Source organism: Mobula hypostoma, chromosome 13, assembly GCF_963921235.1.
Source record: "Mobula hypostoma chromosome 13, sMobHyp1.1, whole genome shotgun sequence".
Taxonomy (NCBI): domain Eukaryota; kingdom Metazoa; phylum Chordata; class Chondrichthyes; order Myliobatiformes; family Myliobatidae; genus Mobula; species Mobula hypostoma.
Window position 1 is genome coordinate 79,566,080 of NC_086109.1, and position 23,055 is coordinate 79,589,134.

General features: G+C 40.7%; 1 protein-coding gene across 1 annotated transcript in view; it reads left to right on the top strand.

Moving 5' to 3' along the window:
- igdcc4 (immunoglobulin superfamily, DCC subclass, member 4) overlaps positions 1-23,055 on the top strand; it is a 183,522-nt gene that overhangs the window by 27,473 nt on the left and 132,994 nt on the right. The window contains exon 2 of the mRNA XM_063066033.1: positions 10,161-10,475. Coding sequence (XP_062922103.1) covers positions 10,161-10,475 — 315 coding nt within the window. The remainder of the gene's footprint in view (positions 1-10,160; positions 10,476-23,055) is intronic.

Here is a 23,055-nt window from a genome sequence, read left to right on the forward strand (position 1 = left end):
CTGTTTCTAACCATGATAATTAGACTATCATACTAAATTGCAGCAGTAAATAATGTTAACTGTAATGTGGTTTTTGGAATTGCAGATCTCATTAATGGAGTTGGGATTCTGCAGCTCAACAATACTTCGGAAGTCTAAATTAGCTGCAGAAAGCTAAATGGAAGCTATAAAACATAGTGATTTTATTTCAGCTGCTCCTGTTGCCGTGTTAACTTTATATAAATGCAAGGTGATGATAATTGCAAGAAGAATAGTATGTCCAAGACTTTTTTTCTCTTCAATACCAACATATTCCCAATTTCTTGTCACTGTGTATTTAAGCATATTTTAAAATTTGTGTCACTTTTCACAGTATCAACATTACCTTTTAAAATCTTTCTTCCCCAGGCATTTTGGCTGATTTAGTGACACATCTAAATCAGGCCAGGGTTCAAGACATGGTGAAAAATCTAGACTGTCACTTTGGTGCATTAATGATGGCATGCTGTATTATTTTTCTGGATTAGGGTATTAAATCAAGGTTCTGCAAGCAATCTCAGGTGAAAGTTAAAAGTTTCATGTTCTAACAATGAAAAGTCGGAGAGCTACTATCACCAACGAAGTCCTCCGAATCCAAAGATAAACAAATCAACATTAGTCTCTTCTCTCGGACCACATCCCCAGCACCGAGAGCTTGTTATACATAGTTAATTCCATTGAGCAGATCATTTTACTTGCCAAACATTACTCCTGTAACTAAAACATAATTTTGAGAACAGATTACCAGTCAGACGGAAAAAAATGAAATGGTCCTCTGAGCTGCTTTAAAAAAAATACAATGGCCTGGCTGACTGCTAGGAATGTACTGTTTAAGGATGAGAGGGAGCACTTGTGATGGCATTGAAGACATTGAGCCAGTGCAGTGGGAATACACAGAAACCCAGCTTAATTGGCATAAGGAGTGCATGATTTAACAGACCAAGTACCTACTTATCCCATTGAACATCTTCTATCCCATTTGTGCAAATATCTTTAATTCCCATCTGGGTCGGTCATTTTAAAATTAATCAGAGTGGAAGCAAGTCATCATCAATCTCAAGAAACTGCCTAAGATGATGATGTTGGGGTAAAAAAACAAGCAAGCAAAAAAAAAGGAAGAATTGGCAATATGCTGTATGAACTTACCCTTAGCACAATTCTGTTTTGCTAATAATTCAGGCTTTAGGTATAATAGCTGAACAATTAGATGCTTTCAGTCAGTGCCATTGTGAAATTTATGCTTAAGAGTATCCCTTTATTATATTTTTAATATACAAGCTGGTGATCAGAAATACTTGGTGCAGTATTTTTGAGTATAGATGGCAAAAAATAAGTTTCTAATTTGGATTTTTCTGCCAGAACCAAGTAAGTTAACTATGAAAATAGAATAATAATGAACGTTGACAAAATATTGGACAAAATAAATTATATATGCACAGTGCAAGGATAATGTGACATTAATTGAGTCATCCAGTATGGATACAGGCCCTTAGGCCCATTGTGTCTGCGCCAGCCATCAGGTTTCTATCCATACTAATGCTGTATCCCAGTGATTGGCCTGCAGCTGCCTTTACCGTGGTCTTCCATGTACTCATGTAAATATTTATCAAGGCAATGAGTTCTAAGTTTCAACCATAAGAGATTGGAGCAGAATTAGGCCATTTGGTCCATTGAGTCTGCTCCACAATTTCATCATGGCTGATCCATTTTCCCTTGCAGCCCCAATCTCCTGCCTTCTCCTCATAATCTCTCACACCCTGACTATTCAAGAACCTATCAACCTCTGCTTTAAATACACCCAATAACATGGTCCCCACTGCCACCTGTGGCAATGAATTCCATAGATTCAGCACCCTTTGGCTAAAGAAATTCCTCCTCATCTCCATTCTGAAGCTGTACTCTCTGGTCCTGGACTCCCCCATTGTAGGAAACCTCCTCTCCACTTGCTCTTCATATGATGACCCTTTCATTCCTGGAAGTATTTCTTCCTGGAACTCTTATGTCAGAATGCTGTTCATTGACTTTAGTTTGGCATTCAATACTGTGATCTCCTCCAAGCTGATTGCCAGACTACGCCGGTTTGGTATCAGCTCATACCTCTGCAATTGGACCTCGGACTTTCTGACTAACAGACCCCAATCAGTTAAGTTAGACAACCTCTCCTCCTTCACTCTCACCCTGAACACCTGCATGCCTCAAGGCTGTGTGCTGAGCCCTCGTCTGTACTCCCTTTTCACCTATGATTGTGTTCCTGTACATAGTTCTAACTCTATAATCAGGTTCGCAGATGACACCACGGTGGTTGGCCTGATCAGAGGGGATGATGAGACGGCCGACAGGGACAAGGTCCAGCACCTGGCCGCGTGGTGTGTCAACAACAACCTGGGCCTTAACACCCAGAAGACCAAGGAGATCATTGTGGACTTCAAGCATGCTAGGAGCCACACTCACGTCCCCATCTACATCAACGGAGCTGTAGTGGAGCGTGTATCAAGCTTCAAATCCTTGGTGTCCACATTTCCGAGGATCTCACCTGGTCCCTGAACTCCTCCATCCTGATCAAAAAGGCGCAACAGTCCCTTTATTTCCTGCGGAGCATCAAGAAAGCTCACATCTGTCCCAGGATACTGATGGACTTTTACTGCTGTACCATTGAGAGCATACTGACCAACTGCATCTCAGTGTGGTATGGCATTTGTTCTGTATCGGACTGCAAAGCACTCCAGCATGTGTGAAAATTGCCCAGCAGATTATATGCATCCAATTGCCCACCATTGAGAACATCTACCATAAACGCTGCCTGGGCAGGGTGAAAAGCATTATTAAGGATGCATCTCACCCTAACCATGGACTTTTTACTCTCCTCCCATCCGGTAGGTGCTACAGGAGCCTCCGCTCCCGCACCAGCAGGCACAGGAAGAGCTTCTTACCTGAGGCTGTAACCCTGCTGAACCTCGCATCACAGTGCTAAGCAGTACTGCACCGATATTATACTGTCTCAGTACTTTTATATTTGTGTGCTATAGCGCTTACTTTTTATTCAGTTATTTTGTAAATAACACTATTCTTTGCATTTCTGGTTAGATGCTAACTGCATTTCATCGGCTTTGTATCTGTACTCGGCACAATGACAATAAAGTTGAATCTAATCTAATGAACCTCCTCTGAACCCTCTCGAATAACAGTACATCCTTTCATAGATAAGAGGCCTAATACTGCTCACAATACTCCGTGAGGCCTCATCAATGCCTTATAAAGCCTCAGCATTACATCCTTGCTTTTATATTCTAGTCTTCTTGAAATGAATGCTAACTTTGCATTTGCCTTCCTCACCGCTGACTCAACTTGCAAGTTAGCCTTTAGGGAATCCTGCCTGAGGATTCCCAAGTCCCTTTGCAACTCAGATTTTTGAATTTTCTGTCTGTTTAGAAAATAATCTACTCTTTTGTTCCTCCTACCAAAGTGCATGACTATATACTTCTTGGCACTGTAATCCATCTGCCACTTCTTTGCCCATTCTCCTAATCTGTCGAAATTCTTCTACAGCTTCCTTATTTCCTCAACACTACCTCCCCCACCATGTTTCTTCATATCGTTGGTACCACCCTCTTGGGAGAAAAATTCATTCTCAAATCCTTCCAAATCTCCTCCTCCTTACCTTAAATCTATTTCCTCTGATCAAAAATACTTGCTAAAGGAAAAGGTTTCTTACTCTGCAACCTTTCTATGTTCTTCATAATTTTGTTGACCTTAGTTAGGTTACCTTTCACACTTCAACCAACTCCACTCCAAGGAAAAACCCCCAGATTATCCATTCCCTCCTCATGAAGGTGAACCGCACTATCTTGCTAAATCGTCCTTGCACTCTCTCCAATGCAAGTCACGTCCTTTTTGTCAAGTGTCAGCCAGAATTGCACATGATATTCCATCTATTTAACTTGTGTTCTGTACATAAATACCATAACCTTTCTCCTGTTATATTCTGTGCTTCAGGAAATGAAGGCAGGTATTCCTCGTGCCTTCTTAATAGTCTTATCTCCTTGTGGACCTTTGGACACATACATCAAGATCCCTCTGTTCCTCAGCAGTTCCAAGGGTCCTCCCATTCTTTGTGCATTTCTTGGCCATATTAGTGCTCCCAAAATAACCATATAGCCATATACTGTAACAATTACAGCACAGAAACAGGCCATCTCGGCCCTTCTAGTCCGTGCTGAACTCTTACTCTCACCTAGTCCCACCGACCTGCACTCAGCCCATAACCCTCTATTCCTTTCATGTCCATATAGCTATCCAATTTAACTTTAAATGACAACATCGAACCTGTCTCAACCACTTCTGCTGGAAGCTCGTTCCACACAGCTACCACTCTCTGAGTAAAGAAGTTACCCCTAAACTTTTGCCCTTTAACTCTCAACTCATGTCCTCTTGTTTGAATCTCCCCCACTCTCAATGGAAAAAGCCTATCCATGTCAACTCTATCAATCCCCCACATAATTTTAAATACCTCTATCAAGTCCCCCCTCAACCTTCTACGCTCCAAAGAATAAAGGCTATGGTATTTATGTACAAAGTACAAGTTAAGTAGATGGAATATCATGTGCAATTCTGGCTGACACTTGACAAAAAGGATGTGACTTGCATTGGAGAGAGTACAAGGAAGTGCAATACAATACCTCACATTTTTCAGGATTAAATCCTGCCTGCTGTTTTTTTTCAGCCCATTTTATCAGCTGATCAATATCATTCTACCTTCCTTACTGTGCACAGCAACATCAATTTTTACATCATCTGCAAACTTGCAAGTTGTTTCTCTTACACTCCCATTAGGATTGTTAATATATATGTATATAAAACATTCTGCAACAGTCCCAGCAATAATCCCTGTTTTTCACCACTGGTCACATGCTTCCAATTGCGAAAACAGCTCTTAATCATTACTCTCTGCCTCCAATTACCAAGCCAGTTTTAGATTATTTTTTTTATCATGTGGAGAGTGGGCCAGTCAGTGCAGCTGAGCTTTGTTGACTTCAGTGCTCAACATATATGCAGGCCTTCTCCGGATTACGAACACCCAACTTTGGACACCCCTACATACGAATGAGCTTCCGTAGTATTAATAAATTCAGAAGTACCATTTTACGTGAACTTCCATTCCTATGATCAGAACTAGTTCCCTTTGTCTCTCTAAGTCATTTTTCTGATGAATTTCATGTGCATTTCACAATAATACTGTGAAGTTATGGTAGAATTTATGTATTTTCTGACTTATGGACAAAATTTACTAGTGGGACTTCCTTGTTAATTCAGGGCAGCCTATATGATGAATGCTTTACTATCTTTGCAGATGGAACCAATAACCATTGTCTTTAGTAGGGGTTCACTCCAAAATGCAAGGGAAGTCCGTGATCCTACCCTCATCCCAGCCAACCCCCTTCAATGATTTATTTTTATTATTTTATTTAGAGATACTGTGCGGAATAGGTTCTTCCGGCCCTTTGAGCCACGTCGCCTAGCAACCCCTGACAACCCCAATTTAACTCTAACTTAATCACAGGACAATATACAATGACCAGTTAACCTACCCAGTACATCTTTAGACTGTAGGAAGAAACTGAAGCACCCAGAGAAAACTCATGCATTCCATGGAGACGACGTACAGAGACTCTTTACAGAGGTCATTGGGATTGAATTCCGAACTCTTACGTTCCGAGGTGTATTAGCATCGTGCTAAGCACGACGCTGATGTGGTGCCCCAATGGATGATTTGCTGATAAGTCCACTCACTGATTAAGAAGTACTGAAATGACATGTATGCATTTATATTTCTGTAATTTAATTACTAGCCAATGCAGTGTTAGATGTTTAGTCCTTTATAAGAACTTCAAGTAAATACATTTTAAGTTGAAGTCCAAAACTTTTCAGTTAGTGATTAGCACAGCCTCATTTACATGTTAGTAAAATAATGTGCTGGGACGTTTTCCAATATTTGCCACAAGTTCTTCATACTGAAACATCTTTTCGAAATATGATTTAGATCATTTGCGTATAAATTGAATTTGAATATATTTCATTTACCCATGATGTATGTCCTTGGCTGTGTTCTGGAACTTTATGTTCAAGGTGGCATACTTCTGTCTGTGGTTTAATATTCTGTATTTACCACCAAATCTGGAGGCTTGAAGAACTTGCTATCTCTTCTTTCAGTTAGTCCTGACAAAGGGTCCCGGCCTGAAACATCAACTGTACCTCTTCCTATAGATGCTGCCTGGCCTGCTGCGTTCACCAGCATTTTTTCTGTTTGTTGCTCATATATTTGCATTGGTTTTGCTTCTCTAAGATATTTGCCTAACAGAATTGCACTACATTTAACTATTGTGCTGTGTTTGTTTAACTGCTTTCACATTCCAAGTTGGTTAGCTTAAGCTTTTCACTAAATCACACCCTTGCTTTACTTATTGTGCTTCAGCAATCAGTTGTTTTAAAAATGGCACGTAGGTCATTGCTTTAGAGTTGTCAGAAATCGGATCAGCATGAAATTTGTAACACTTCAGTGTTCTTTACAAATATACTTCTCATTTGTTTTTGACGTATTGTAAGTGTATGTTGAAATTGTAGTGGTTTAACAGGTAGCCATCTTTCCACGAGGTTCATAGTATTTGTCAAATTAGTTGGGTTAATCCAGTGAGACTGATTACTTATGTCCAAATAGAAAGTAATATTTTCCAGTTGCTTCATGATTCCTCACCAATTGTTTTCAACCCTCAGTTATGAAACTACTTGAATAAGCTTTCTTTAGCAAGTATCTTACTGAAGTGGACATTCTTTATAATAATAGGGGTTAAAACATAGACATATAGATGAATCTTTGGACTCTACTGCACAACTGCATTGTTGCCACGGGCAGCAGTGGAGGCCAAGTCATTGGGTGTATTTAAGGCAGAGATTGATAGGTATCTGAGTAGCCAGGGCATCAAAGGTTATGGTGAGAAGGCGGGGCAGTGGGACTAAATAGGATAAAATGGATCAGCTCATGATAAAATGGCGGAGCAGACTCGATGGGCCGAATGGCCTACTTCTGCTCCTTGGTCTTATGGTCAATGTATTGGGTCTACTTGTGTTTATCTACCCAGTTTCCATGTTCTTTAAATTGCTTCTCTAGTATCCCCCTACTCACTGATCTTGAATGTGGACATATTGTCACCCATATGAACTTAACAGTTGATCAATGCTCTCTTCTACAGTTGATGCCCTTGCCTTCAAATCCAAATCTTCTGCCTTTAACCTGTGATCACCCATTCTTAGTAAAATAGTATTCACTCCATTTCTTTGCGTTTTTATTATTTTAAAATTTTGTATTATTCTATCTCTCAGTTTTATCTCATATGAGATATTCTATCTTATCTTGGTACACCAATACCATTAATAAACCAACGCCATTTTCATTTTAAATACAGTGTTCATATTTTGTGTTTCCTGTATTATTTTTCCAATAATGTGGACTGTACACATTAGCTAGTCAAATTTTGATTCATTGTTTCCTTTTTCATTGATGTTTTGTACATCTCAAGAGAGAACTTGAGTTCCATTTTTAAAAAAATTTGCAACTGTTTCAAAGCTGAAGCCTTCTAATGTTTTATTACCATATCCCTGATCTGTATCACTGAGACTGCTTCTAGTTAGTAATTATCACATTTTTTTTTTACCAAAATGTATCATTTCACATTTTGGATATAAGAGTACAATATCAGCAAACTAATTTATTCCAAAGGGTAACCACAGTAATTTTTTTTAATTCTGTTTTTTCCAAGTGGACATTTCACCTGCTGAGAGAAGCAGTGGCAGCCTTCTAAATTTTTTTCCTTCATCTTTGCTGTCTCATCTGAGAGAGCCAAATTCAGGCCTGATGATGAAGTGTATATTTTCTATGTTTAATTACTTAGTGTTGTTCTTTATTTGTCCCCCGAATGAGCAAGATCACCTATCTTGAAAAATATTTTTCTTACTTCCATTTTAAGGAAGATGGACAAGATAATATATTGAGAGTAACTGCATGAATTATTTGTTTTTTTTAAACCTTTCTTGTATACAGTATACTACGTGTAACACATATAAACTCTGTGCTTCTTTCTTATATTAGTGAATCTTATTTGCCTTACTCATAGTACATGAAATTAATTCTTGCATTATGAGATGAAAATTGTTTTAAATATATTTTGTTATTTTAGCTTTCTTGTTTTTGTTTGTACTTGGGATCATATTTGATCGGCATGATTTTGTCTTTTTTGTAATATATCTTAAAATTTGTTTTGCTTTTGAATTCAATTGCATGAAACCTAATCTTTGTAGTTCACAACCTATCAGGCAAGTTAATTTTTTGGGTTGGTCAGATGTCTTTTAAACCAGGATTCTTTGTATCGCTGCAAGTAATTGGGCTTCAGTTTGAGATATTTATTTTGCAGTCTTCATAATGTTTGATAGTTTTGGTAATGCTGTTATTGGACTCTAAGTACCCAGAGATTGAAATAGGTAAGAAGAAAGAATAAATGGATTGCTGATTTACAGTATTTGCACAGGCTAATAGGCTCCATAATTACCTTTTCTGTATATTATTTCTATTAATTTATTGAATAAGAGGACCTAGATTTGATTAGTGTACATTGCAATTTATGCAATCTGTATTTTTCTAATGAAATATTCAAATAACTCTGCCAACCAGTTGTTGAATTTGAAATTATTGTCACAGACTTGTAACTAAAATGATTTTTGGGCAAATAAATTGGTTGTCATGAAACTGGTGCAGTAATTCTGTTTGCTGAGTAGTAACAATATATAAAAATATCAAAAGCCATTGTCTGCGAGAGATAATTTCCTCATGTAACTGTTCATCACAGCAACAGCAAACTTTCTGCACACTGCTGCCAAAATATATTCCACATATTAATAGTTCACAGAACTGTCATATTAACCCAATATACATTCAAAAACTAATGCCCAATTTTGAAACCACCAATTTTATTATAGAATCGAAACATTTGGTGGTTTCATTCAGTGCCATGAAAATCTCGCATAATTGGCTGAACTGGGTTGCAGATGATTATTTCATTGCTTAACTATCGTAGAACTGTGTCATGTGAGATGCCATTTTCATGAATGGTAGAGTTAACTGACTACCTGCTTAATTTGATTGCATCCAATATAATGTATCAAGGCATTATTTGATTTAAAAAAAACAGTAGAATTCAGCCAAGTCCTGCTTTATGTTTAAACTTCAATTAGTCAATCAGCCATTGACTAATTAATCTGAGCTCAGCTAATTATGCTGAACTAGATTTCAAACTTGTAGGGAGGGGAACCTATACTGAACACTTGATGGATGCATTTTCAATAGGGGATTGATTTTATCTGTACTTATTGCATGAACAGTTAGTCTGGGTCTCAGCCCGAAACGTCGACCCAGTTAGTCTGGGTCTCAGCCCGAAACATCGACTGTACCTCTTCCTAGAGATGCTGCCTAGCCTGCTGCATTCACCAGCAACTTTGATGTGTGTTGTTTAAATTTCCAGCATCTGCAGAATTCCTCGTGCTTGCGAAGAAAATTCTATGTTGTGTTTTTTTACACTAAGGTTTCTAAAATAATGCATACAACAAAAATACTGCAGAAGCTAGAAATCTGAAATAAATGAAGAATTTTTGGAAATATTCAACAGAGAGAGAGAGAAAAAAACGGTGAACGATTGTTTAACTTTCAACATAGCTTTTGGTGGGAAATGTAGCCATGGTGGTATATTGACTCTTTCTGATTAACTGATGTTTGCTGCAGCATACTGATTTTATAGAAACCAGCAAATGAAGTCTAGTTCAAATTTTTCCAACCAAATTGCAGGATAAATAACTACCAATAATATACGTTACTAATCTTCAAACAGCAAATTGCAATTAATTTTTAATTCTGCAAAAGCCTGGCTTCAACTTGCTGATGAGTTTTATTTTAAATAAGGTGAAATATTGAATTGTGTTAAAGAACATGAATTTGAATTGAACTAAGTTCGCTGCATAATGTTAATTTGGAATGACAGTAAGTGTGCTTTTGGAATGTTTTCATTTTCTAATGTGGTTATCTTTTTACTTTTTTAATCCAGACAAAGTGGATTCTCTGGAGCTAAGCTGCAGCGTTGGCCCTGTGGAGGTGATTCTGCAACCTAACCAGTCTGTGGTGTTAGATTGCAACCTGCCTGCTGTTGACCAGCCTGCCAATATTACATGGAAAGAAAGGGGAATTCCTGTTGTGGATCAAGAACACCACCATGTGATTCCCAATGGATCACTATACATCTCAGAGGTATCAAGGTCCTCTGTGAATCAAGATGGAGACATCAGTGATAGGAGTTACACCTGCATGTCGGAAAATTCATTTGGGGCCGTAACTAGTAGGACTGCTTTGATCAGATTCTCCAGTAAGTAGCTGTACAGTAATTTTAATGACTTTTAAGAGAACACACTCCATTATGATTTTCTACATATATTTTATCACAAGTGTGAGAAAATCTGTAGATGATGGAGATCCAAAGTAACACACACAAAATGCTGGAGGAACTCAACAAGCGAGGCAGCATCTATGGAAGAAGAGTAGAATGTCAGTGTTTTGGGCTGAAACCCTTTATCAGGACTAGAAAGAGGGAGGAGAAGTCAGAGTAAGAAGATGGGGGACGGGAAGAAGAAGACGGGTAGATGATGGGTGAAACCAGGAGAGGGGGAGAGGATGAAGTAAAGCCCAATGAGGTCATATTCAGGTTGGAGGAGCAACACCTTGTATTTCAACACCTGATGGCACGAACATTGATTTCTCTCACGGTAATTGCGCCACTCCCCCCCCCCCCCCATTTCAACATTCCCCATTCCTGTTTCTCTCTCTCACCATATCTCCTTACCTGCCCATCATTTCCCTCTGGTGCTCCTCCTCCTTCCCTTTCTTCCATGGTCTTCTATCCTCTCCAATCAGATTCTTCCTTCTCCAGCCCTTCTCTTTTTCATCAATCAACTCCCTAGCTCTTTACTTCAACCCCCACTTCTGATTTCACCTATCAACTACCACCTTGTACATCTTCCTCCCCTACCTTCATCTTCTTACCCTTTCTTCTCTCTCTTTCCAGTCCTGATGATGGGGCACGTCCTGAAAAGTCAACTGCTTACCATGGCTGCTACCTGGACTGCTGAGTTCCTCTAGCATTTTGTATGTGTTGTTCTGCATAAATTGGTTGCATAATTTTAACTACTAATTGTGTCATGACTCTGTTTTATTAATGTGTATGTTGCGTATATATTGCTGGAGATGCTCACTGCAACATTTACTAGGTTATAGCAGGCACATAAGAAAATATTGTTGACATTTGGAAAACAGCTTTCAAATGATATTCAGGCAACACACAAAAATTGCTGGTGAATGCAGCAGGCCAGGCAGCATCTGTAGGAAGAGGTACAGTCAACGTTTCGGGCTGAGACCCTTCATCAGGACTAACTGAAAGAAGAGATAGTAAGAGATTTGAAAGGGGGAGGGGAGTTCCGAAGTGATAGGAGAAGACAGGAGGGGGAAGGGATGGAGCTAAGAGCTGGAAAGTTGATTGGCAAAAGGGATATGAGAGGTAATCACGAGGAAATCTGCAGATGCTGGAAATTCAAGCCACACACATCAAAGTTGCTGGTGAACACAGCAGGCCAGGCAGCATCTCTAGGAAGAGGTACAGTCGACGTTTCGGGCCGAGACCCTTCGTCAGGACTAACTGAAAGAAGAGCTAGTAAGAAATTTGAAAGTGGGAGGGGGAGGGGGAGGGGGAGATCCAAAATGATAGGAGAAGACAGGAGGGGGAGGGGTGGAGCCAAGAGCTGGACAGTTGATTGGCAAAAGGGATATGAGAGGGTCATGGGACAGGAGGCCTAGGGAGAAAGAAAGGGGGGGGGAACCCAGAGGATGGGCAAGGGGAATAGTGAGAGGGACAGAGGGAGAAAAAGGAGAGGGAGAAAAAGAATGTGTGCATATAAATAAATAACAGATGGGGTACGAGGGGGAAATGGGCATTAGTGGAAGTTTGAGAAGTCAATGTTCATGCCATCAGGTTGGAAGCTACCCAGACGGAATATAACGTGTTGTTCCTCCAACCTGAGTGTGGCTTCATCTTTACAGTAGAGAAGGCGGTGGATAGACATATCAGAATGGGAATGGGACGTGGAATTAAAATGTGTGGCCACTGGGAGATCCTGCTTTCTCTGGCAGACAGAGCGCAGGTGTTCAGCGATATGATCTCCCAGTCTGTGTCGGGTCTCGCCAATATATAGAAGGCCACATCGGGAGCACCGGACGCAGTATATCACCCCAGCCGACTCACAGGTGAAGTGTCGCCTCACCTGGAAGGACTGTCTGGGGCCCTGAATGGTGGTAAGGGAGGAAGTGTAAGGGCATGTGTAGCACTTGTTCCGCTTACAAGGATAAGTGCCAGGAGGGAGATCGGTGGGGAGGGATGAGGGGGACGAATGGACAAGGGAGTCACGTAGGGAGCAATCCCTGTGGAAGGCGGCGGGGGGGAGGGAAAGATGTGCTTAGTGGTGGGATCCCGTTGGAGGTGGCGGAAGTTACGGAGAATAATATGTTGGACCCGGAGGCCGGTGGGGTGGTAGGTGAGGACCAGGGAACCCTATTCCTAGTGGGGTGGCGGGAGGATGGAGTGAGAGCAGATGTGCGTGAAATGGGGGAGATGCATTTGAGAGCAGAGTTGATGGAGGAGGAAGGGAAGCCCCTTTCTTTAAAAAAGGAGGACATCTCCTTCGTCCTGGAATGAAAAGCCTCGTCCTGAGAGTAGATGCGGCGGAGATGGAGGAATTGTGAGAAGGGGATGGCATTTTTGCAAGAGACAGGGTGAGAAGAGGAATAGTCCAGGTAGCTGTGAGAGTCAGTAGCCTTATAGCAGACATCAGTAGATAAGCTATCTCCAGAGATAGAGACAGAAAGATCCAGAAAGGGGAGGGAGGTGTTGGAAATGGACCAGGTAAACTTGAGGGCAGGGTGAAAGTTGGAGGCAAAGTTAATACAGGTAAAGTCAACGAGCTCAGCTGAGCTCAGTTTCTCTTAACTTCCAATAATGCCCCAACTCCCCTTCGTACCCCATCTGTTATTTATTTATTTATTTGCTTGTTTGTTTGTTTATTATTATATATTTTTTTCTCTCTCTCTTTCTCCCTCTGTCCCTCTCACTATACTCCTTGCCCATCCTCTGGGATTTCCCCTCTTCCTTTCTCTCTCCCTGGGCCTCCTGTCCCATGATCCTCTCATATCCCTTTTGCCAATCACCTGTCCAGCTCTTGGCTCCATCCCTCCCCCTCCTGTCTTCTCTTATCATTTTGGATCTCCCCCTCCCCCTCCCACTTTCAAATCTCCTACCACCTCTTCTTTCAGTTAGTCCTGACGAAGGGTCTTGGCCCGAAACGTCGACTGTACCTCTTCCTATAGATGCTGCCTGGCCTGCTGCGTTCACCAGCAACTTTTATGTGTGTTGCTTGAAATTTCAACTTCTGCAGATTTCCTCGTGTTTGCGTTCTCTCTTCAAATCGATTGGTCCGCAGCTAATGTGCCGAGCTCCGCGAAATGCTCCTTCTTTAAACTTTTCTCCCCTTACCTGTGCGAAGCTCACTCTCTCTTCTAGTCAATTGTACAGAATATTAAACAGATAAGGGAGGTAGATGGCCAGTAGCTTTTGCTAGATCAGTATTGGTGGTTAAAAAACAGACCTGGTTTCAGTGTAGATGTATTATCAGGAGTGGAAGAAGTTAAGAATAAACAACATTTAAGAATTGAATTTGCCAATCAACTCCTGCACAGGGGTAAAAATGATCTGCTCAATGAGAAAACGAAAATTAAGTTGTTATATTGATATAATTGTGAAATGATAGTAATATCATGTGATAAGTTAACTTTTACAGAGAAGTTGACAATATTCAGTATGAATAGTCTTGGCGATTTTGGGGCTGGAGTGAGAGTGGTGATGGCAGTGTGGTTGTTTGCTCGCAGTGAAGATGAGGGGCATGAGGCAGAGAAAGGAAAAACAAGGTCCTATGAAAGATTCAGAGTAGATGTATATTATCTTCTGGGATTCCAGAGGCTTCTGAATTTTCTGCAATCTAATGTGTCATACCTAGATTCACTGTACAGCCTATGGTCTGGAAGGGATCAAATGCTGATTATTTGACAGATTTGGCAAAAACTTCATTATGTTCTCAAGTTCATCTTGGGCTCCCTATTATTTGACACACAATTTTGTTAACCTTTCCAGATCTATTCTAGATAGTTCCAGTAAGATTTCCTGCAAATTCAAGAGAATCTAAACTTTTCAGTCATTTTAATACTTTTGCAAACTTCTGGCAGTGTTGACATTGATACAGACGCCATGGTAGCATAGTGTTAGCACGGTGCTATTACAGCTTAGGATGTTCCTGAGTTTGGAGTTCAATTCTGGGGCCATTCTATAAAGAGTCTCTGTACGTCCTCCCTGTGGAATGTGTGGTTTTTCCCTGGGTGCTCCAGTTTCCTTGTAGAATCCAAAAACATACTGTGTAGATTAATTGGTCCTTGTAAATTGTCCCATGATTAAGGAAGGGTTAATTGGGGTTTTGGGGTGCCTTGAAGGGCTGGAAGGACCTACTCTGAGCCGTATCACTAAATAAAAATAAATAATATTCCACTAAATAAAAATAAATAAATAATATTCAAAGTCCTGCTTTCTGCAGGAGAGAATGAGAAAATTCAACAATATAGGATGATAGCAACACATACAAAATGCTGGAGGAAATCAGAAGGCCAGGCAGCATCTATGGAAAAGTGTACATTCAGATTTCAAGCCGAGACCCTTCAGCAGGACTGGAGAAAGAAAGATGAAGAGTAGAGTTAAAAAGTGGGGGAAGGAGAGGGAGAAACACAAGGTGATAAGTGAAACCGGGAGGGGGAGGGGTGAAGTAAGGAACTGGGAAGTTGATTGGTGAAAGAGATACAGGGCTGGAGAAGGGGGAATCTAATAGGAGAGGACAGAAGGCCAGGGAAGAAAGAAAAGGGGGGAGGAGCACCAGAGGGAGATGATGGCAGGCAAGGAGATAAGGTGAGAGAGGGAAAAAGTGATGGGTAATGGTGAGGGGAGACATTACCAGAAGTTCAAGGAATCAATGTCCATGCCATCAGATTGGAGGCTAACCAGACGGAATATAAGGTGTCATTCCTCCAACCTGAGTGTGGCCTCATTGTGACTGTAGAGGAGGCCATGTATAGACATATTGGAATGGGAATGGTAGGTGGAATGAAACTGGGTGGCCATTTGGAGATCCCGCTTTTTCCTCTGCTGAAGGGTCTCGGCCCAAAATGTCAACCGTCGACTGTACTCTTTTCCATAGATGCTGCCTGGCCTGCTAGTTCCTTCAGCATTTTGCGTATGTTGCTTGGATTCCAACATCTGCAGATTTTCTCTTGTTTGTAATATAGGATGATATTATTGAAGGCAAATGAGAGGAAGCATTGTGTGGGAAGGATGACTTGCATTCAAGTGAACATCATGTATCAAATATATGAGTATGTTTTCATGCCTCCCCCTCATACTTCCAAGTTTTTGGAGCATGGCCTAACCGGTTTTTCTTATCCAGGTAAGACCATTTGGCCTCTGTTCATGCTGACCCATAAGTCATGGAAAAGCCATATGATTTCAAAAAAATCACCCCAGTTTATTATTGGATAGCAAAGAATTTCTTAGCTGCAAGACTATCTCCTGAAAAATTAAGATTAGATTTTCTATTTTACATCAGGCCTTAGACAGGGGTAGGCAACCTTAAGCACAAATGATTTTCTAGCATGAGTTATTCATTAATTTGAGGCAAAACATAACTAGATGTATTTAAATGGATAATTCCCATATTTCAAGTTTTTTATAGCATTTATCTGGCCCACCGACTGCTCACTAATACGCGATCCGGCCCACAGAGGCAGAAAGGTTGCCGACCCCTACCTTAGCCTGTTTCAGATAGGAATGACATGATCTGTTATACTCAGAGTATATCATTATTTTTATATCTCAGATGACTGTGGAGACCAAGTCACTGGGTATATTTTAAATTGTAAGATATAGCAGCAGAATTAGGCCATTCAGTCAGTCAAGTTTGCTCTGCCTTTCATTCATGTCTGATATAGTACCCTTCTCAACCCCATTCTCCTGCCTCCTCCCCATCACTTCTGATGCCCTCACTAATCAAGAGACCATCAACCTCTGCTTTAAATATACATGGTCTCCACAGCCATCTTTGGGAAAGAATCGCAGCAGAAAGAATTATTGAACAGGAATATGCCATAAAGCCCTCTCAAACCTTGTGCAAGAGGTTGATATGTTCTTGATTAGTGAGGATGTACAAAATTGTGGGGTAGAGAGGGACGAATCCATGATCAAATAGCTAAGCAACCTTCAGGGGCCGAATGACTTAAATCTCTTCTGTATCTAATGGTCTAAACATGGGGAATTTAACTCAGTTATTTAAACCTGAAATAGAAACATGAAGTTCTGGAAACATTCAGCATATCATACTGCGTCCTTCCTGACCTGCTGAGTGTTTCCATCTTTCTATTTCATTAAGTTCTTTGTTTACTGATGTATTTTACTTTGACTGCTAGGTTTCTTGCTGGCTGTGGGTTGCAAATTGAGTAAGTCCAAAGAATGAAAACATTTATGGCATAGGAGCTAACCAGTTGACTCAGTATTATGTCATTTGTTACAGTTCATCCCATTTCTGCCACTTTCACCCCAAACTCTGCAGATTACATTTGCTCAGCTCCTTTCCAATTCCCTTTAAAATCACTCAGTGGCTATTTCTGCAGCTCTTATTGGAGGTGGTTCTGGTTCATCACCATGCTGTGCACGAAATTGCAGCTTTTTTACAACATTCCTTCCCTTTCCCACTCCTGTATTTTTTTTTATTCATGTCTTCAAATCTATTTCATTGGTCCCTTGAAGAATCCACTAATTATAACAGCTTCCCCGATTTAAACCTGTCATGCTCTTGTATAGCTCTATCAGACCTGCTCTAAAGTACCTTTACACTGAAACAAACAACTGCAGCTTCATCTACCCTGTTTTGCAAATGAAATTCCTTAAGCCTGGAATTATTCAGATAATCTTTTCTATGGCATAGGGATATTTCCATTCTTTCTAAAATATTGTCACTGGAATTGACCCTTTTTTTCTTACATTCTTATTATATATATCTGGGTAGAAGGCTTTGGGCTCCCTTCTATGTTAACCGGCATTCTATTTTCATTGTTTTTCTTTCCCTATCCTATTTTCTCCTTCACCTCTCTTCTCAGCTTATAATATTCAGCCTGGTTCATATTTGTTTTCACCTGCCATGCATTATTCAGACAATATCCCCATCAGTATTGGGGTAATTGAAGCTTCTCCTAGCAGCTGTACATCGCTGAAAATCCTTGCAGGTTTGCTATTTCTTCTCTTTCACACAACTTGTAATGCAGCTTGCTTAAATAACTGAAATGTTTTCTCTTATTGACCCCTCAAGAACATTTCTCCCCAGTATTTTAATATCTTCTTTAATAATTACTGTCACACTGTCCATTTTTTATTTTGCTTTCTTGACTTTTCTTGTACTGTCTTTCCAAGAATATTAAGTTTTTGGTCTTTGACAGTGATGGGTCATGTTTTGATACCATTGCACCATTTTTGTATCAGAAGTTTAAAAACCTTTATTTACTAATCTTTTTGTTCTTTCTTAGTTGTATTCAAAGTTTGTTTTTGTGTCTCTGTGTTTTTGCTGATATACAAACATCTAGAAGTGCTTTGTAACCAATAAAGTAATTTTTAAGTGATTATGTAAATGAAAACTTGATGGTAAACTGGAAGGCCTGGATCATGTGGGTGGAAAGGAGGCACTTCACCAAAGCAGCTACTTTGGATCTTAACCTCTTGAGTCAAGATGGAGCTTTTTGGAGCAACAAACTTGATTGAATGTCATACATTTAACTTGCTGTCTTAAATGGGTTGGGTGGGAGCGGTTTTGTTTAAGACTTTACTGCAATCACATAAAAAGGGTATCGTCATCGTTATCTGATGATTGTGCCTTGCAACTATAAGTCATAGAGGAAATACTGCATGAGCTGAGAAAAAAGAGGCAGTATGATCTCTTGAATTTTGACATTAAATCACACAATCATGTTATAAAATAGAAGACATGTTGTTTACTGTCTCAGAAGAGCAGGAATAAAAAGATGAAAGTAACAAAAGGTGTATAATTAAGAAATTAACTTTTCCAGGAAGAAGAGGGAACAGTGTGATTGACAGTGGTGCACATTAATCTTTATATCTATGTCCACAGAAAACCACAGCAGCTATCTTTGTAATATTTTGCCTCCCAGGTGAAAGGGTTTGTGATGTTTCTGAACATGCCCACAATATCCTCAAATGGGAGGATGAGCAGCCAGAGGTTGTGGTACATATTGGTACCAAAGACCTGGATAGAAAAAGGGAGGAGGTCCTGAAAGCGGAATACAGGGAGTTAGGGAGGAAGCTGAGAAGCAGGACCTCAAGGGTAGTAACCTCGGGATTGCTGCCTGTGCCACGTGACAGTGAGTATAGGAACAGAATGAGGTGGCATATAAATGCAAGGCTGAAGGATTGGAGTAGGGGGTAGGGATTCAGAGTTCTGGATCATTAGGTCTTCTTCTGGGGCAGGTGTGACCTGTACAAAAAGGACGGGTTGCACTTGAATCCGAAGGGGAACAATATCCAGGTGGTGAGGTTTGTTAATGCTATTGGGGAGGGTTTAAACTAGATTTACTGGGGGGTGGGAACCGAAGCGAAGAGACAGAGGATGGGCTGGTTGGCGCACAAGTAGAGACAACTTGTGGGCAGTATATGAGGAAGGATAGGCAGATGATAGAACATAGATGTACTCAGCCTGATAGTTTGAGATTTGTTTATTTTAATGCAAGGGAGAACTTGGAGCGTGGATCAATACATGGAACTGTGACACTGGCCATTAGAGAGACTTGCATGTCTCGGGCAGGAATGCCTGCCGAGCGTACCAGGCTTTAGATCTTTCAAAAAGGACAGGGAGGGAGGCAAGAAAGTTGGGGGCACGGCATTGCTAATCAGGGATAGTGTCACGGCTGCAGAAAAAGAGGCAGTCATGGAGGGATTATCTACTGAGTCAATGTGGGTGGAAGTCAGAAACAGGAAGGGGGCAATAACTCTGCTGGGTGTTTTTTATCGGCCCCCCCCCCCAATAGTAACAGGGACATTGAAGAGCAGATAGGGGTGCAGATTCTGGTATGATGCAATAACAGGGTTGTTGTGATGGGAGATTTTAACTTTCCTTAGAGTAAGAGGTTTAGATAGGTTGAAGTTTATTAGGTGTGTTCAGGAAGGTTTCCTGACACAATATGTAGATAAATCAACTAGAGGAGAGGCTGTACTTGATCTGGTATTTGGAAAAGAACCCGGTCAGGTGTCAGATCTCTCGGTGGGAGTGTCTTTTGGAGGTAGTGATCACAACTCTATCTCCTTTACCATATCGCTGGAGACGGATAGGAGCAGAAAATTTGGGAAAACATTCAATTGGATTGGGGAAAATATGATGCTATTGGGCAGGAACTTGGGAGCATACATTGGGAGTGGATGTTCTCAGGGAAATGCATGGCAGAAATGTGGCAAATGTTCAGGGAACATTTGCATAGCGTTCTGCACAGGTATCTTCCATTGAGGGAGGGAAAGGATGGTAGGGTAAAAGAACCATGCTGTACAAAGGATGTGGAAAATCTAGTTAAGAAAAAAAGAAAAGCTTACGAAAGGTTCAAGAAACTAGATACTGACAGAGTTCTTGAAAATTATATAGTTGCCAGGAAGGAGCTGAAGAATGAAATTAAGAGAAATAGAAGGGGCCATTAGAAGGCCTTGGTGAGCAGGATTAAGGAAAACCCCAAGGCATTCTACAAGTATGGGAAGAGCAAGAGGATGATCCATGTGAGAATAGGACCGATCAGGTGCAATAGTGGAAACGTGTATGGAGTTGGAGGAGGTAGCGGAGGTAATTAATGAATTCTTTGCTTCAGTATTCACCAGGGAAAGGGACCTTGGCAATTGTGGGGATGACTTGCAGTGGACTGAAAATGCTTGAGCATATAGACGTTAAGAAAGAGGATGTGCTAGAGCTTTTTAAAAGCATTAATTTAGATAAGTCACCAGGATCAGACAAGGTATACCCCCAGGCTACTGTGGGAAGTAAGGGAGGAGATTACTGAGCCTCTGGTGATGATCTTTGCATCATCAATAAGAACAGGAAAAGTACCGGAGGATTGGAGGGTTGCAAATGTTATTCCCTTGATCAAGAAAAGGAGTAGAGAAAACCCTGGAAATTATAAACCAGGGAGTCTTACTTCAGTGATGAGCAAGTTGTTGGAGAAGATCTCGAGAAGTGGGATTTATGAGCTCTTGGAGAGACATAACCGACTTAAGGATAATCAGGATGGCTTTGTCAAGGGCAGGTTGGGTCTTATGAGCCTCATTAAATTCTTTAAGGATGTAAAAAACATATTGATGAAGGTAGAGCAGTGGATGTAGTGTATATGGATTTCAGTAAGGCACTTGATAAGGTTCTCCATGCAAGGCTCCTTCAGAAGGTAAGGAGGCATGGGATCCAAGGAAATCTGTGTGGATCCAGAATTGGCTTGCCCACTGTAGGCAAAGGATGGTTGTAGATGGTTCGTATTCTGAATGGAGGTCAGTGACTAGTGGTGTTCCACAGGGATCTGTTCTGGGATACCTCCTCTTTGTGATTTTTTTTTTATTAATAAATGACCTGGATGAAGAAGTAGAAGGATAGGTTAGTTTTCTGATGACACAAAGGTTGGGGGTGTTGTGGATAGTCTGGAGGGTTGTCAGAGGTTACAGCGGGACATCAATACGATGCAGAACTGGGCTAAGAGGTGGCAGACAGAGTTCAACCCAGATAAGTGTGAAGTGGTTCATTTTGATAGGTCAAAATTAAAGACAGAATATAGTATTAATGACTCTTGATAGTGTGGAGGATCAGAGAGATCTTGGGGTCCATGTCTGTAGGACAATCAAAGCCACTGAGTAAGTTGACAGTGTTGTTAAGAAAGTGTGTGGTGTGTTGACATTCATCAATCATGGGATTGAGTTCAAGAGCCATGAGGTAATGTCACAGCTATGTAAGATTTTGGTCAGTCCCCACTTGGAGTACTGTGTTCTGTTCTGATCACCTCATGACAGGAAGGATGTGAATACTGTAGAAAGAGTGCAGAGGAGATTTACAAGGATGTTGCCTGGATTGGAGAGTGTGCCTTATGAGAACAGATTGAGTGAACTTGGCCTTTTCTCCTTGGAGTGGCTGAGGATGAGAGGTGACCTGATAGAGGTGCATAAGATGAAGAGAGCCATTGATTATGTGGATAGCCAGCGGCTTTTTCCCAGGGCTGAAATGGCTAACATGAAGGGGCATAGTTTTAAGGTGCTTGGAAATGGGTACTGAAGGGATGGCTGGGGTAGGTTGTTCACACAGAGAGTGGTGGGTTCATGGAATGCACTGCCAGCGATGGTGGTGGAGGTGAATATAATAGGGTCTTTTAAGAGATTCTTTGATAGGTACATGGAGCTTAGAAAAATGGAGAGCTATGCTGTAGGGTAATTCTAGGCAGTTTCTAGAGTAGGCTACGTGGTGGGCACAACATTGTGGTCCAGTGTATCTGTAATGTGCTGTAGATTTCTATGTTCTAAAATTAGGAGTCATTTAACTGGAGATTCAAATACTTCCAAGTCTCATCTTCAGGTTAAAAGAATTATTTATAATTCAGGTGTGAATTTAAGACCGTAAGATATTGGAGCAGAATTAGGCCATTTCGCCCATTGAGTCTGCTTCGTAATTTGATCATGGCTAATTCATTTCCCCTTCAACTCCATTCTTCTGCCTTCTCCCCGTAACCTTTCATGCTCTGACTTATCAAGAATCTATCAACCTCTGCATTAAAGACACTCAAATGACCTGGTCTCCACAGCTGCCTTTTGCAACAAATTCCACAGATTCACCACCCTCTGGCTAAATAAATTCCTCCTCATTTCTGTTCTAAATGGGCATCTCTCTATTCTGAGGCTGTGCCCTCTGGTCCTAGACTTCTCCATTATAGGAAACATCCACTCCATATCCACTTTGTCTAGGTCTTTCAACATTCGATAGGTTTCAATGAGATCCCCCTCATTCATCTAAATTCCTGAAAGTGCAGGCCCGGAATCATCAAACAGTTCTCATATGGTAAACTTTTCAATCCTGGAATTATTTTCTTGAACCACCTTTGAAACCTCTCCAATGTCAGCACATCCTTTCTCAGATATGGGGCCCAAAACTGCTCACCATACTCTGTGAGGCCTCACCAATGTCTTATAAAATCTCTCTATTACATCCTTGTTTTTATATTCTAGTCCTCTTAAAATGATTGCTAACATTACATTTGCTTTCTTCAACCTGTAAATTAACCTTTAATGAATCCTCCATAAGGATTCCCAAGTCCCTTTGCACCTCAGATTTTAAAATTTTCCTATTATAATATAGTCCACATTTTTATTCCTCCTGCCAAAGTACGACTGTACACTTCCTAACAGTATATTTCAGTTGCGACTTTTTTGCCCATTCTCCTAATCTAAGTCCTTCTGTAACCTCCCTGCTTCCTCAGCATTCACTACTCAATATTCACTGCCTGTCCTTCCACCTATCTTCATAAGATCTGCAAACTTTGCAACAAAGCCATCAATTCTGTCAATCAAATCATTGATATATAACATAAAAAGAAACGGTCCTAACACTGACCCCTGTGGAATATCACTAGTCACCAGGAGTAAATCAGGAAAGGCTCCCTTTATTCCCAGTCTTTGCCTTCTGCCAATCTACCTATGCTTTATCCATGCTAGTGCCTTTCTTTTAATGCCATGGCCTCTTATC